The sequence below is a fragment of the Heloderma suspectum genome, chromosome 4 (assembly GCF_057233095.1).
Source record: "Heloderma suspectum isolate Gila_16-S chromosome 4, 16-S_ref, whole genome shotgun sequence".
Lineage (NCBI taxonomy): Eukaryota > Metazoa > Chordata > Lepidosauria > Squamata > Helodermatidae > Heloderma > Heloderma suspectum.
The window spans coordinates 262,061,554-262,078,810 of NC_139461.1; the positions used below are offsets into that span (position 1 = coordinate 262,061,554).

Sequence of the window (17,257 nt, forward strand, 5' to 3'; positions counted from 1 at the left end):
CCTTCTCTGCTGTGGCAACACGGTTGTGGAATGCCCACCCCTTGGAGGCCCGATTGGCACAGACATTGGTCTCGTTTCAGCACCAAGTAAAAACATGGCTTTTTACCAAAGCCTTTTGAGGGCTACATGCATTCCTTAGCACATTGTTTTAACTGTTTTATTGTTTTAGATTTTAACTGGTATCAGTTTGTTTAATAGTTTAATATGTTTTTAGGTGTTTCAATTATTTGTTGTTTTATATTGTTTACATTGATTTTATCTGTATGCTGCCCTGAGATCTTGATATAGGGCAGAATAGAAATGTTTTAAATACAAATAAATGAATGAATGAATGAAGAAATGTTTTTGGACTACAACTCCTATAATCACTGACCATTAGCCATGCTGGCTGGGGCTTATGGGAGTTGGTGTCCTTCAGATGTTTTAGACTACAAGTCACCTACTCCTGATCATAAGTATGATTTATGGAAATGAGCCAACTTCAACCCATAATTTATGAATCTGGTTTGTTTCAACTAACCACAGTTAAGACCAATCACAGTTTAGGACTGGGAACAACATGCTAAACTGAGGTTAATCTAAAATGGAAGCAGAAGCTTTTGCTCACCTTGTGGTGGCCACACTGGTGAATTTGAGGGGAAGAGGGAGTGCACAAGCCTAGAACGAGACTAGACCTGTTCTCATAACAACAAGTCGTGGTTTAGTGTCATATCTGAACGCAGCCAGTGTGTAATTTGGGTCTAAACTGCCACTAAATTTCAGCAGCCTTTGGGAAATTTCACTTTCCCACAGAATACATCTGTAGATAATTAAGCCAAACAAGGGCTCTTTGGGCAGCCCTCTTTCACCAGATGCCCAGCATTCTCCAGATGCAATCATTTTCCAGTCCTCAGAACCATAAATGGCAAGATTAAGAATCGCTGGTTTAGGGCCAAACTAGCTGTAGCCCAGAACATCCATGGTCAGATCTCCTGCCAGTTTTTTTGGACTTAAAAGGCAGCTGCAGATGGGAACTGGATTGGGCCATGGTCCTGGGGGAAGGGATGTTTTAAATTTAGGAAATGATGTGGGGAGAAAAAAGAGTTAAATACCCCTCCCTCAAAAAACTGATACTAAACTATGGAGGAAAAAAAACTGGTACAATACAGGTACCTGTCTTTTCTCCCACTGTGAATAATAGTGGGGCGGGGGAGCGGAATTTAAATCAGCGAAATGGCAGAGAGGAAAGGATTAAACAGGGGGAGAGCCCCAATTCCCATGTATTTATGTTTAAAGAAAGCATCAGTGAATCTGATCAGGGATCTTACATGTTATGGGCAGCTTGGCCCTTATTTTACTTCCATGTATTTATTCCTACCCCACCCGGATCCGAATGGCCCCATTCTGAAAGAATCTGTTCTGCTTGCTTTTGAAGCAGCCAGCAGGCAAGTCATTTTACTCACCGCTTGCAAAAACCTATCAGCACAGAGATCAACGATCAGTACCTACAGAGAGAGAGGAACAGATACACTGTTATTGCCCGTGTGCTATCATGCAAATAATCCCCAGATCTTTCATGCAGTCCCATGCTCCCCAGCCCCCTGCTGATCCATATGACCAGGCTCTTCCATGTGAACAACTATTGGTCAGTAGTGCATCTGCATGAAACACCTAACACAAGTCAGCTAGCTCCAGTGCAGCCCTTCTTATCAAGTTCTCTGGGATGTGACACGGTTATCGCTTCAGAGCTATGGGCAGTATCCAATACTGCCCGTGTGCTACTGGAACTCACCATTAGTGCAACAGGAAGCAAGTGAGCAGATACACTCATTTTCAGAATGGGGCAGGTCAGCAGGGCTCAAAGAAGTGAGCTCCTCTGACTTGTCCCATTCCAGAAAAGAACATTTCCACTAGTTTCTGGGGTTGCTTTTGGAAGTGATCATTCCTGTTCGCAGTAGGTCTTGTGGGTGAAATGGGACTAACGAAGGCACAGCAGCAGTACTGGATACTGCCCTATCCTTTGGGGAGGGAGGGGGGAGCAGTTAACCTGGGCCTCACACATAAAGGTGGCCACATCAGACAGTACACTCCAACTGAGAAAAGAAAGGAAGTGGGGGTGGTCCTACAAATTAACATTCTGGGGTCCCTAGATCTTTCATAGCCTTAAAAAGGTCCTGCTTCCATTAGTTTTGTGAATGGGTCTTTGGACAAACAGCTGTGTCACAAAAATGCCAGCACCTCAATGTGTGATTGACAATTCACTGACAGACTAAACAAATGTGTGTGCATAAAATCCTTGGAAGAGCTTAGCATATTCTCTACACCAGGGTCGGGCAACTTGTGGCCCTCCAGATGTTTTGGCCTACAACTCCCAGCATCCCCCACCATTAGCTATACTGGCTATAGCTAATCTTGTCTCAGAAGTGGAGTTACATGCAAGGTGAATGATGGAAGTTGTAGGCCAAAATATCTGGAGGGCCACAAGTCGCAAACCTGTGCTCTGCAGTAAATAGGTCATGCAAATGTCATCACAAACCTTCAGCCCCCCCTCTTCGCTAAGAAAGTGTAGTCATTGGGGCATCACCACCCCTTGCATTTCTTCCCAAGATCTCACCTCTTCTATAGGCAGGTCCTGGAGCTGTGTTAAGGAGCAGGAGAGGATGCCAATAAGGAATGGGGTAGGTGAGCAGACAATGTCGATCATGGAAGCTGGCAGGACAGGGATATAGGTGTGTTGCCAGGTGAATGGGTAGAGTGTTGCAACCACAGCATGGCCACATTTGGACAAGGTGCTATGCAGAGAAAATATAGCAAACGTTTGTCAGTATACAAAATCCCCAGATAATGACAAGTATCCCTACCCACACGTTAAAATGTGATGTCTGAAGTGGTTCTCTGCAAGACAAAAAGCCCATGCTACTCTTGGAACTGTACCACTGAATAATAAAGGCAGCAAGCTTTAAGAGTGAATGCTGTCCCATATTAAAGTCTCCCTGGCCATGGAAAGCCAGTATGCCAGGCAGAAGGGATCTGTCCTAGGCTTCTCCTTGGCATGCTAACTTTCTATATGCAGTTTATTTTACAAAGAGGAGCATTCACACATGCTATTTCCCACTGGTATGATGAAGTGGTACAGTCCCAGGAAGTCTGGCCCATGCACTTTTCCTGCATATGTAGCCTGGCCCAGCAAGATTTTTGCTTCAGTTTCCACTAAACTACACGCTATATCCAAACTCAAGTAAAGATAGATCAATAACATTTTTTTTTTTGCTTGAAAAGCTGCTTCAAGAGGGGGAGACTGAGAAAAGAAAAGTGGAGGGGAAAGGGCAGTTAACCCTTTATCTTTCCCTTTCTCTGCTCAGACTTTCACTCGCTCCAGATCACCCCCTCCCAAGCAGCATTTCCCTCCCTAGGGTTTCAAATGTCCATCTGCTCTTGCAAAGACTGAGCAACATCAGCCACCACTACTTGCCTGGAACTCAGACACAGGCACAGACAGGCATGGGGAGCATTCAGACTGGAAGAAGCAAAGCCGAGTGCACGTGCACAGGGCCCTTCCAGATGAACGAAGGTGAGACACACTTGCTGCTGGGGGAAGCAAGGAAGAAGAGGTGAGCGCGCACTCTGTGTGCCCATGTGGACATGGTGTGCCAAAGCAGCCACCCCCACCTTCTCTCCTTGCTCTGCTCTAAGAACAGAAGAAGAGCCCTGCTGGATCACACCCAGGGTCCATCTAGTCCAGCATTCTGTTCACACAGTGGCCAACCAGCTGTCGACCAGGAACCCACAAGCAGGGCATGAGTGCAACAGCACCCTCCCACCCATGTTCCCCAACAACTGGTGTACATAGGCTCACTGTCTCTGGTACTGGAGGTAGCACATAGTCATCAAGACTAGTAGCCACTGATAGCCTTTTCCTCCAGGAATTTGTCTAACCCCCTTTTAAAGCCATCCAAACTGGTGGCCATAACTACCTCCTGTGGTAGCGAATTCCATAGTTTAACTATGCGCTGTGTGAAGAAGTACTTCATTTTGGTTTGCTCTGCTGAAGGAGCAGCCAGAGCAGCCTCCAAGATGCACATACAGCCAAATTAGTTTCTCCAAGGTTCTCCTGCCCTCCCTAGCAACCCTAATCTTCTCTAGAGAGTTCCTTGATCAGCATAGGATTCTTTTGCTCCCCCACCAACAAGGGCCCCCTAATTGCAGCCAAAACAACAGTGTCTTGTGGCACTTTAAAGACTTCTCCACCATGGCCACTTCAAGGACAGCATCTTGGGAGGCTGAAGCACTCTCTCGCTAGCTTTGTTTTTAACATTGCCATTTCTGACGTCAGATTTGTGTCCATTTATCCTTTTCCATAGAGACTGGCCTGTTTGTCCTACGTGGAAGGAAGGCAGAAGGGCACTGCTGACAGAAGATGGCATATATCGCATAGGAAGATGAGTCAGTGAACACACCCCTGACATTTACAATTCCCTGCTCCCTCACACCATCTGTACTGTATATATACTTGAAACTCTCAATAACAGTTCACGCATGTGATGAAGTGGACTACAGTCCCTGAAAGCTCATGCCAGAATAAATGTGTCAGTGTTTAAGGCGCCACAAGATTCATTGCTGGTTTTGCTGCAAGAGACTAACATGGCCCTTCCTCTGGAAATTGCTCTAATTGCAACAATGGCACTCCATGGATCTGCCACTCTCCCCTGCCCCCCAATACACACATAACTACCTAGTGGAACATATCAGTCAAATCTTTGCCTGGAGGCTGTTAATATATCATAATTATTAATAATATGAGCAGTATGTATGTTGTTAATAATTATGAATGTCTACTTAATGTTTCCAGAGTTTCCATTTTCTGAGGGTTGGATTTGTTTGTTTTTTATATCATGCACGAACAAGAAACATTGCAAGGTTTTTGTGGCATGGAAAGAAAAGAGTAACCCAGGATTTTGCCAAACCAGGAAGAGGAACCATGGTGTATGTCTAAGAACAGAAGAATAGAAGAAGAGCCCTGCTGGATCAGACCAAGGGTCCATCGAGTCCAGCATTCTGTTCACACAGTGGCCAACCAGCTGTCAACCAGGAACCCACAAGCAGGACACAACTGCAACAACACCCTCCCGCCCATGTTCCCCAGCAACTGACTCACCTTAAATTGTCAGCAACAAAGATCACCCTCCTTTCCAGTAGGAGAGAAGCACAGACTTGAATCAAGTGAGAGACGCTGAGGCACTTAAACAGACATTCAAAGTCAACATGCTCCAGCCGAGAGTCTAGTGGACGGCAAAGCTCAATAACCTAAAAGCAAAGGGGTGTAAAGGAGTCACAGACAAGCACTGGGTTATTTTATAGTTGTTGTTTTTCCGAGAAACCAAAACATTTGGTAGGTGCTCAGCTGAGAGGCTGGAACACAATCAAGAGCTTGCCAATAAAGGGTGCCAGCAGTCAGTCAATGGTATGTGAATTGATTCCAATACTGCTTACATCCTGGACAGTGAAATAGGCCTTCCTTGGGATTTGAATTGGGGTCGTAGTGACCACTCCTCACCCCTTTGCTAGGACGCAAACTATGGCTTTGTTATTACCTCATTTCCGGCTCCTGGCAGGAAGCTCTTCACGGCGATGGTGCGCCCAGGAGCAGGGAATGGCGCCTCCATGACGCTGCGCATGAATGGGTGCACAAGGGCCGGGGACATCTCGCGCCTCTTCTCCACTTCATCTAGTATCTGCATAAGAAGAGTTTACACTTATTGGACTGGTTCTTCTGGGCCACAATACAAGTGAGAAAAAGCAGAAAGGATTGAAACGGCACTTCCACACACTTCAGCTGATGCCATTTTGCTTTTAATGTGTAAGACATGCTGGACTATGTGCAGCAGACACAAGGTAAATGCACATTTACCTTTGACAATACAGGCATCTTTATCTATAGTGGCACAACTTTTCATAGAAACCAATTTACCCAGCTTATTTCACTTGAAAGTGAGTTAGTCATGGTTTCACCAAGCGTGGGTGGTCCCCTCACGGACATGCCCCTGCCGCCATGATGTATCCCCCAATTCCATCCCTCCATGCTCCATTCCTCATTCCTTCACAATCTCTACTTCATGTCTATCATTTTCAAAGCCTGCCCTCAGCATTTTTGACCGGATCTGGCAGCCTGCTGCACTTTCACTGTGGTTCCTTTTTAAGTTCTACAACTGAACATTTAAATGTACACACATCCTGTTTCTGTTCCACTGGTGCCCCCTTCATTTTTCTAAATAGCCACTAGTGCGTTTGGAGTAACATGGAAGCAGATCCTGGAGCAGGACCTGGCAGTTCACCCTCAGGCTAGAGCAGGACAAGCCATTCCAATCCCCTAAACCTATGAAGACCAGTATGTCCCTCCTCATGAGAACATGTTCCATGCTTAAATCCCACCCAGATACATGGAGGTTGTGACTCCTAAAATTCAAAGGCTATTAAATGTCAGTGTTTGACTATACATAATTTCCTACAAATAATCATAATACAGACAGCAGTTTGTGGATAAAAGGTGACTTTTGTCAAAGATGAAGTGCTACCTGTTTGAATTATTTCCCCCCAATTTGCCCTTCATTTGCCATTAGTCCATTGAACCTCAAGGTGTTTCAAGAGCAGTTTTGGCAGAATCTAGAGGGCGACCTATGAAAAGAAAACCTTGACTTCTCTTCTGCACATCATGCAATTGCACGAGAGCAGCATGAAACATGGAGGAGGAAGAGCGAATCAAACTCCACCTCTTAGAACAGGAACAGTATGGGAAGAAAGTTCCCATACAGACCGCATTCAGGAACCAGTCATGAGCCCTGTAGTGTCAACAATACTGTCTGTAACAGCCTACAATCGGGATCTTCCTAATCATATATAAATCAGCTTCTGGCAAACACTCAATAAAGATGTGTTACGCAGATCTGGCAAAGGCACAGAGTCGATGAACAATGAGGGAACCAGGGTACACGGCAGCTGCTACAAGATGCACACAAGCCTTCCAGGGAATGGACAGCTGTGATGTGATGAAATAATTTCAGGATAGGTTAGAAACCACATGATATTAATGATTCTCATCTGCCAGTCCGCAGCCCGAGAGGAGACAAGACAGTTCTCTCTGCACTTGTCCCCACAGCAGTGTCCCTGTAGTAAGAGGGGAACTGAAAGAGGGTTTTTAAAAGCTTTGCAAAAGCAGGGCGTTACCCTGTCTGTCTATCCAACCTTTCCAGTCAGGACTTCGGGGGATGGGGAAAGTGGGACTAGCCCTCAGTGAACTTTTACTTGATGAAGGCAGCTGATTTTGCTTCCGCATCGCTAGATGTGCACTGAAAGCCAACCCTTCCCTTTAGATCAGGGATGGGCAACCTGTGACCCCGGGGCTACAAGAAACATTTGGCCTAATTTTACAAGCCCTCTGCAAGTGTAGAAGATTGGGGTGGGGGGAGGAGAGGAGGGGGTGTCAGAAAGAGAGGAAGGAAAAAGGGGTAGCAGAAAGGAGAAAGAAGGGGTCACCTTTGGCTTTGGCCCTGCACACCAACAGCATCCAGCCCCCAACAAAGAGCTGGATTGGGGAGGGGCTGGGCCTTAGGGGCTGAGCACTCGCTTTGCATGCAGAAGGCACCAGGTTCAATCCCTGGCATCTCCAGACAGGGCTGGAAAAACGTCTGCCTGAAACCCTGGAGAGAAACCCTGCCAGTCAGCGTCGACAATGCTGGGCTAGACGGACCAACGGTCTGACTCACTATGAGGCAGCTTCCGATGTTCCAGATTATCCCAGAGAGAATGTGCCCTTGACAGGAAAAGACACTCCCCACCCCAGCTGTAGGTGACCACCAAGGGCAGAAAAAGGGTTTCCGCTCCCAACAACCAACAGTAAGCCTAGGAAGGTATTTTACCCAAGGAGCTACATTTGCTATAACCTCGAGAGCAGTTCACTCACCTTAGAGAAAAGGTTGAAGCAGCCTAGGCGGCTTACCATGCAGTATACCTCAGGGAGCCGCTTCCCTTTTCCTTCGGGCTAAAAGGCAAGAATAGCAGACAGTTATGTGCGTGACCAGAGCATACGCAGGATGGTCAGACTGCTGAGAACCTGGCTTTCTTCACACGGAGCTTTTATGCTGCGATTGAGATTGCTCCTTCACGGAAGTTTGCGGGCTCTTTACATGACGCCATGACCCTCCAGGGCGTCTCTTGCACTAAATGCCCTTTGTTCCGTTTTTAAATAGATCGCAGATAATGAGCTATCAAATTACCCCGTTGTGTTCAGCTAGAGTTCCCTTGGTGAAAAGAGGAAAAGTGGCAAAAAGAGGAGAAAGATCGATGAAAGATAAGGGAAGACTTACATACGGGGAGACGGAGGGGGGAAGGAGAGGGGGGAAAGGAAGCACATGTAAAGGGAGTCAGTTGTGATCCTGCATTTAAAACAGAAGCAGAAAGCCCCATTTTAAATGCAGGATTTTAGGCTGGTGTAGAGATGCCCCCTCTCACCCACATTGCCACTTGTGCATCCTTGGCTTTAGTTGCCAATAGTAGATCTCTTTCTTTTTTTCTGGTTGCCTTTGATATGCCAGCCTGAAGATTGGCTTGAAGCTGCATTTTGCTTATAAGCTGCTAACAGCCTTGGTGAATTCCAAAAAGCCATTCAGTCCACAGGTTGTCAAGAAGCATCCCACCCTTAAGTTGAAACTGCACAGTTTCCACACTGCCTCAGAGCCAAGGAGCTACTTACCAAGAGCTTCTTGCAATATCCGAACCAGCGGCTGCCATCCTCACCAGTCAGCACGAAGGAAAAGGTTTCACTGGACAACAAAAATAAATGTGCCAGATTGACTAAGTGGGCAAGGCAGGAGCTAAACTTACCCTGCAGAGGGGCCTTATCTTCCCAACTTTGACTTAATCCTGGACATAAACAACACTGTTCTTTCTCCAGTTCCCATCTGCAGGGATTGTTCAGAGGCAGCTAAACATTTACAGCAGATATTTTGTCAGTTTCTTGCCTTCCAGGATCTCCGCCCTGCCATAATTGACCACAACTGGCAGCCAAGAAATGACCTTCTTACCCCACCCTTGCAGGATCCCACTGGGGGAGGTAAGCAGGACGGGGAGTTTACAGCCAGCAACATCTAGGCCACTGTCACATTGCAGTAAAGAAGGAAGAGGAAAGGTTGAAAGTAACAAGATCACAACTGGGTTATGATGGGCAGTGGTTGTTGTTGTTGTTAAGTCATAAGTTTAAAAATGTCAGTTTCTCCAACTTGCTAAACTGGCACCCTATCCCCATCCTCAGTCTGGAAGCCACCATACCATACGAGAAGGAAGATGTGGAGTTCTTTACCAAGGGCAGGCAAACCCCACCTCTCCACCCCACATGCTGATCTCTTCCATTCCCAGCATCACTTTTCAGCCCTCAACAAGAGATTTGCTCTAGATCAAGAATGGACAACTTCCTGAGTATTCAAGGTCTTGACCTAGATTTCCCCATGAAAAAAGATCATGCATTTGAAAGCCACTCACCTTTTTGACTCGGATGTTGGGCACCAGTCTTTGGGGTCAGGGAAACAGAATTTGGGGATGACCTTCAGCCTCTCTTCAGTGTCCTTAGACTGCCGAAAGGGGTGATCAGGCTGCAGGGGGAACGACATGCCATGTCACTAACAGACACAGGCAGGAAAATATTTGCTTCTGTGCACAGGTAGCCAGATCCAGCTATACCAAATCACTCCCCCCCTCCCCAACAGTTTTCACCCTGCCTTTTCCTCCAGGAATGGCTTTTTACCTGAATTTATGGATTACTTTTTGTTTAATCAAGTAAACAGAAGCTATCATTTTTCAAGGGCCAAGGAATGTTTTTTTGAGGTTTGATACTATCAGTTTCACAGCAAGAGTATGCAAGTTGGCTGTGGCTCAGTGTTCTGTGATGTATTGCTAACCTGGCCTTTAGTGCAGAGCGAGTTACCCGCCCCACTCTAGCCTGACTTGCTACGGAGCAGAGTAAAGGTTTTCCAGGCACCTTGCTTCACTGTAGAGTCCGTACAAGGAAGTGACTGGCAGATTGTTTGGAAACAAGACTATTTTCAGAGTTGTAATCACTGTACTCGCGTTATAATCATGGCTCCATAATTACTAGGGCAATATTTCCTGCTACGATCCTAGCCTGAAAGACCCCCCCCTGTGCAAATCTTGTTCACATCCACCCTACAAAACATCTCCCAGGCAGAGAGAAGGCAAGCGGACTGGCAAAATGCCATCCACTTTGTCAGCAAGGCTACAAAGAGCACAAGAGCCACGTGAGGTGGTGGGACATGGCTCACTGTGTCTTCTGAGCGATGTAGGCCAACACATTCCCCTCCCTGTTTTTGTTATCAACAGCAGCCTAGATGAAGTCAGCGCAGCTTGGGAACGATGCTTAACTCAGCTGCACTTCCTTCCCCAGCAGTGTCCACCCCACAGCCATGCTGCACTAAAAACTGGTGCATGTTTTCCAGAAACAAAACAAAGATCTTTCCTGGCTTTCTGGCAAACTGCTCTACAAACATACACCCCCACATTCTGCAGGAGGAGACTGAGCACCACGGGCTAAGCCACTGCTTGGCTGGTTTTCCAAGGAAACATAGTGTTGGGGGCGGGGGGAGAAATGGATGTGAGGAGGGAAATGCTTAACTCCTTCATCTGCCCACTACTTCTCTGGTCCAAACTGATTCTCCTTTCAAATTGCTCCCACTCACCCACAGGGCTGAAGGCAAACCTGGCAGGACCATAGCCAAGGGGCAGGACAACACATACCAGCATATTCTAACCTAAAGCTCTTAGTGCCAGTAAGTGAGACTTAGGAGAGGCATTTCAATGTTTTAGAATGGGAAAAATACACACGAAAGCTGGGAAACCACCAAATGATAGGCTGTCGGGGGGGAAGCGGGTGTGGCCAGGGGAAAAGGGTGTGGCCATCTGGCAAACCCTGGAGGGCTGAACTGGGACCCCAGATGGGCCAGATTTGGCCTGCTGGCCTGGGTTCAACACCACTGTTGTATATATAGTTCTATGGTAAGAGCAATGGACAAGAAAGTAGGTATAAATATTCTACATCAACCAACCAGAGTTACCCAAGATCAAGGCAGATATAAAGCTAATTAGTTCTGTCAATCACGAGAGCAGAGAAAGGCTTGGTGATTTCTCTTTGGGATTTCAGTCTGCTGCTAGAGCTGTGACAAATTCCCCCTTTCCCCAGCACTCAGACACTTTATTCCTGTGACACTCTAAGAATCACAAAACATATTCTGGAACAGTTGGAAAGGCCCAGCAGACATGGTGCTTTGCTGCCCTTTGCACTTATCATAACTCTCTTAAAAAAAACAAGATCTCCTCCTCCTCTTCCTCCTGTTCCCTCCACCACACACCAAAAGCCTGCACATTTAACTTTGGATTGTGGGGACAGCTGTAAACAATCATATGCAACCCACCTTGCTAGGAAACTGCTGTATAACCTGTGGGGTGTAGGTCACTTCTGACGGCTTCTTCTGTAGCGACACCACCACAAAGAGCTCAAAAAGCTGCTGCTCCTGGAACTCAATGAGGTCCCGCTCCAGCGTCTGGTAGTGTGGGTTCCTCTTGGACTGAGCCTGCACCTGCAGCAGGCGCTTATGGCGACCTACAAGAGCAAAACAATTATTTAACTCGACAGCCTTGTATCCTGAGTGAAGAAAGGGGAGGCAGCATGGCTTCCATTCAACAGACAGGAAGACAGTTGAAAGGTAAAGGATCTGCCCAAGGCCATGCAGCAGGTCAGTGGCAGAGCTGGGACCAGGGCAAGCTCTCTCCCTCCTGTGCACCAAAAATCACTTGGTGAAAAAGGAACCAAAAAGCCAAGGGACAGCTTGGCAACAAATGCAGATATGCTGCCCAATCCAAGACAAAAGACAACAGTGTCAGCAAGCTGCACAGAACTGTCAGGACAGAACTGGTCTCCTCCCCTCCACCATAGTGAGTTACCACAAAGCCTCCTGTTCCGAATGCACACAATGCTGTAAAGGGGCAGGATCAAAGCGGTGGAAACTGCAGTGACACAAGCCTAGTGGGCTGCAAGTAAAGTAGCTCAGTCGCTTTATTTTAAACTCTGCCGCACAGTCTCCCCTTCCACCTCTAGTCTACAGAGGGTGCTTATCAGACTGCCTGCATGAGCTGTTGGCAGGAAGGAAGCAAGGGAAACATCATGGCTGGTTCTAGGCTGGTTGGCACTTCCAAACAAGCTGCTGTCCTAGGCTAAAGGCAAAGCACAGCTCTGACATTTTCCAGGCATGGAGAGCAGGAAATGCTGGTGTGTCCAGAGCCATTGGTGCCAAGTAGGGCAGATGAGTCATGATGCAGAGCCAGTTTGAAGCCTGTTGCTCTTGCTCTGGTAGTTCTTCCTCCAGTGTTTACATGCAAGCCCAGGATAAAGGGGCCAAACATTATGTATAATTTCACTCCAGTTACTCCTTTTTCCCAGCAAAGGGCGTTTCACAATCCTGCAGGAGCATACAGAGTACAGAAAGGACTGGGACCAACAAAAACAAAGTTCTAAACAGGCAACATTGGAGATGCCCTGAGGAGGGACATGTTACCCGGAAAGAGTAGGCAACCTCTTAACTTGTTTTACTGTGAGATTTCATAGATACATGGAGCTAGAGAGAACTTCAAAGCTCATCTACTCCAACTTCTGAAGCAGCAAGATTCCCTAGATCAGCCTTCCCTAGCCTGGTGCCTTCTAGATCTTTTGGACTACATCTCCCATCATCCCTAACCAATGGCTGGGGCTGATGACAGACGAGTCCAAAACATCTGGAGGGCATCAGGTTGGGAAAGGTTGCTCTGGATGTGAACTTTTATTTGTGGACGGACGTTAATTCAGTCTTCATGAGCAGATTTGTGTCCTAGGACAGGCGTGGGGAGAAGGTAGATCTCCACACGTTTGGAACTTCAACTCCCAGAAGCCCCTGCCAGCATAGGCCAGGAATGCTGGGAGTTGAAGTCCAAACCATCTGGAGATCTACTTTCTGCCCACCCCTGCCCTAGGACAGTCACCTGAAGCTATCCAATTCAGCAAAAATAAGAACAACAGTAGACAGCAATGTCCTCCATTACTGATCTTCTCCTTGAGCAACTGTTGTTTAAGCTCCTCAGGTTCTCCAGGGTTCCTAGGAACACAGGTTGAAATCCACTGCCATAAGTTCTAAATGTGCCCAGTTCCTTCAGCCTTTCTTCCTGCCAGTCACCCTATTTCCTTTATTATCTTCTCTGGGGTCCTAGGAATGCCATGCTCACATCAAAATTGCAGCAGAGTTGGCTGCCAAGTGAGCTATACTAACCCAGATGCTGGGTGTAACACAGCCTAAACCTCGCAACCAGTCTCTACAATGCTCATTGTGAGTGCCCTTGGCCACACGCAAACAGCCAATAGTCCAATCACTCAAAATGGCTCACAGCCCCAAAATGCCGCACATGGTGCCAGGGCAGGAGCTTTATGTAGCCCAGCCATTCTCAGCACATTTACCAAAAAGTGCTCTGGCAACTGTAATTATGCCCCGTGAGCTGGCTCAGCCCCAGTGACTCACTCACTCACTTTTTGGCAGATTCTCCGGTTCGCTGTCATAGCCGTTGGTTTCACCTGAAACAAAAGAAAGTTTCCATCAGAATTTGCCAGCTGGGTGGGAATAGGAAATGCTGGAAGGCAACTGACAGGCCGATGATCCATCATGGGCCTCTGGCACACCAAAAGTTGGGCACAGCTGCACTGTCCAGAAAAAGGACCTGTTACAACACACACACACACACCCCAGGTGTTAAATAAAGCAAGTAAAGCTCATTATATGGTTCCGGGGAGGCATCGTCTCTGTTGTGCAATGCAAAGGACTGGGGGAGGATGCATCACCATCGATCGTTTAATACTACTAACTCTGATTTGGAGAATGCAGGTCACATAAAGAACATGTGGCTATTGCTAGTTACTTCAGCACATATGGGAGAGGAAAGCATCACTGAAACAGGAAAACACAGTCAGTAATGCACATATTTTTTTTAAAAACCACCAAACAATCTGGGATTACTTTGGTCTTCTGTAATTTGAGTACAGAAACTTCTACACCACCCTAAAGTCCCTGAAGGAATGGCAGGATAAAAAAAAAGTTAAAAAGTAAGTAAATATTCGACAGAGATACATAGTGCTTTCAGAGCAATTCTCAGAGTCCCTGCCTGTTGGTAGAGGCATCCCCACCACTATCAGGCAACCTACTAGGACAGCCTTCCCCAACCTGGTGTCCTCCAGATGCCAGCTGGGGGATGCTGGAGTTGTAGTCCAACACATCTGGAGGGCACCCTGTAGGGAAAGGCTGTCCTAGGAAAACCCCACACAGCTCTGCATCTGTACCTCTGGCTGGAGAGACTTCTTTTCCCGTCTGTGTCACTAACTTCACCCGCTTCTTCCCTCGTTTGGAGTCAAAAATCTCCTGTATCTTCAACACCAGCTGAAACCCAAAGAACAACGTGGAAATCAAAGAGTGGCCACATGCATCAAGGGTCCAGGCAAGGATCAGAAAGCTGGCCATTTGCAGACCAGCCTTACACAGAGCTATGATGGGAATATTGATGGGGGCAGTTGCAAAACCCACACCAGGGATGCTTTGATCAATCTAGAGAGCAAACCAAATAATCTGGATCAGCTTCTGGAAGCAACAAGCCAAAGTGTGATTTAAAAGGTTGATAACAAGTGGTCCATATGGATGCTGCAGGCATACATGCCACTAGAAGTCCTGGAATGGACCTGACTTCAGAACCAGGACACAGGGAGAAGACCTAGACATGGACATCCAGAGAAATCAATGGCAGAGAACACCTCAAAGTTCTCTCTGGAATAATGTGTTTCCTACATCTACACCAGGGGTGGGCAACACATGGCCCATGGGCTGCATGTGGCACCCCCATCTTTTTGCAGCCCCCCACTGCCCCCAAATGGTCGCTGCCATGTGGCAGTGCAAAAAAAAGAAGAAAAAGCAGCAGTATTTTTGCTTTAAAACAAACAAGGCATATGTGGGGAGCACGTGCCTTGTTTTAAGGCAAAATTGCACTCCCCAGGGGCAGGTTACAGGGCAGGGGGGGGACTGGCCCCCAGACACTGACACTGCCCCCCCCGACCTACACAGTCTTGCTTGCAGTCAGCTCTGTGCACACAGAGGTACTGCTACCCTTCCTAGAACCCAGGCAGAACTTCATAACAAAGCTTTTGGCTTGGCTTTATAACTAGCCACAAGTAAAGCTGTGCATATTCAGGGGCCCAGGGAACCGAAATGCTTGATCACGCGACAAAGCCTGTTCACCATTCCAGAACCGGGTGGCTTATGTAATAACCCCAAATTTTCATTAAAGAAAAGCTGCACTGTGCTATTATTGCCTATAGCACTTTTCAGTGTAAAGCCCTTTTATCCTCACAACAACCCTGCAAGATAGCTTAGGCTGAGGCTTAACGCCACCTCAGGCGCTGAACAGGGCTGTGAACTCAGGTCTCCCATGTCCACGTCTCCAATGCTCTACTCGCTGTTTGCTTGTACCGTTCTGCCAGTCCCTGTGGGCTAAAACAAGTGGTAGTAGCAGCCCAACCTATCCAGCTCCATGTGAGGTGTCAGGTGTCTCAACCCACAGGCAGACAGAGAGCACTTTGCCTCAGCCTGTCACGTCACAACCTGCTGACACTCTCGTCTCCCGCTGAACTGCTGGACTATTTTAAACGTGGCATGCAGGCCCTGTTCCCTCTTGCCCGGCTTTCAGAAATCATTCAGCATTCCAAGCAAAGGCAACAGGGTGTGGTCCAGCTGTTCCCATCACCGCAAGTAATGCACACATGCAAAAGAGAGACACCAGGTAAATCCATTCACAGTCCCAACCCAAGCAGGGTCAGGTGGACAGAGGAAGAAAGGATTGCAGAGCGCCCGTCTGCTGCCCCTGGGCCAGGGCGGCACATACGGAGCACAGCATGACCTTAGGGCACAAGTGCCCGTGTGCAGGAAGCACTGGGTTTCCTCCATGAGTTTCCTTCTGCCTCTCTTCTGCTCCTCCAGAGTTTTCCCAGCCTTGCTCTTAATGCTGCTGGTTTGAGAGCCACTTCACACTTGGAGACCATAGCCCAGGCACATCGTTTGTCGAGGCAGAACATGGAAAGCATGAAGGGGGGAACACCCCCCCAGAACACACACCAGAGAGCTGCGATTGCACACAGCTTTCCTAGCATGGGGGGCACTCTCTATTTGAAATGCGCGTCTCTATCCCACGCTTCATAAGCCGACCGCAGCCAACGCTGGCGGCCACAGGCTTGTCACCACCGTCAAGTGTGTAGTGGCTTCAAGAACCCAGCAGAAGTTGCTGGGAGATGAAGAGGTAGTGCCAGAATGCTGGACAGCACATGCTTTTCTGCTGGGGTTGGCCGAGATGCTTTCCTGACTTCTGTAGGCATCCCTCCAGCAATTGTGGCCAAGTCCTACAAGTTCAGGGTGAGAGAGAGAGAGAATAACATGTGCTTCCTCTCTTGGTAAATTACTCCCACATTTTGGAGGCTGTCTGGGGGTCTTTAGGCAGAATCAATTTGTCTGAGGAAAGCGGCTCACGTGGGACGTTTCGTAATTCCTCCTGGCTCCATGTTTATTTTAAACTTTGCATGCTCCAAGAAATACTGATGTGTAACACTTGGAAAAGCAACACAGCTGGCCTGAGATATATGGTAGTCTTCCCTTCTCCACCCCCAGCCCCAATTTTCTCTATCAATGCAGAAATAGATTCTCACTAGGCTATACAGCTGGCTGTGTCCTTTGGCTTCTTCTCTGCAATGCTTTCTTACTGGAAAGTTGCTAAAAGAATGGCTGTGCATGTGCGCGCGAGTGCGCCTGGGCACACATTTTTAAAAATTAATACGAGTGTAAGAAAGTTGATATCAAAGGCACCAACTGGACAAGAGTCCAATTCCTTCAACGCGTGGGCAGCATAAAAATTGCTTCTTGGTTCTCTGACTACATCAGGCATGCATCTCCGTTACTCACTCACCCACGGGAGGGAGCGGCAGGAAACACATCAGGAAAATTATATTCAGGTTTTTATGGAACAGTCCCATTCTTAACAAGCTGCTCAGAAGCTTTAAGCAACAAAACAGTTCAGGGGTGAAAATGTCAAATCAGGAATAAGCAGCTCCGGAGAAACAAGCAGCTATTCAAGTCCAGGCAGGACCAAATGAACTCAGGGTCACTTT

General features: G+C 47.4%; 1 protein-coding gene across 10 annotated transcripts in view; it reads right to left on the bottom strand.

Moving 5' to 3' along the window:
- Positions 1-17,257, bottom strand: part of DENND2C (DENN domain containing 2C) — a 72,936-nt gene that overhangs the window by 11,880 nt on the left and 43,799 nt on the right. For all 10 annotated transcript variants that reach the window (XM_084853540.1, XM_084853541.1, XM_084853544.1 and 7 more), the window contains 10 exons: positions 14,396-14,492; positions 13,592-13,636; positions 11,454-11,641; positions 9,511-9,620; positions 8,726-8,795; positions 7,937-8,014; positions 5,571-5,711; positions 5,135-5,283; positions 2,594-2,771; positions 1,443-1,484 (listed from right to left, as the gene is read on the bottom strand). In XM_084853540.1, coding sequence (XP_084709666.1) covers positions 1,443-1,484; positions 2,594-2,771; positions 5,135-5,283; positions 5,571-5,711; positions 7,937-8,014; positions 8,726-8,795; positions 9,511-9,620; positions 11,454-11,641; positions 13,592-13,636; positions 14,396-14,492 — 1,098 coding nt within the window. The remainder of the gene's footprint in view (positions 1-1,442; positions 1,485-2,593; positions 2,772-5,134; positions 5,284-5,570; positions 5,712-7,936; positions 8,015-8,725; positions 8,796-9,510; positions 9,621-11,453; positions 11,642-13,591; positions 13,637-14,395; positions 14,493-17,257) is intronic.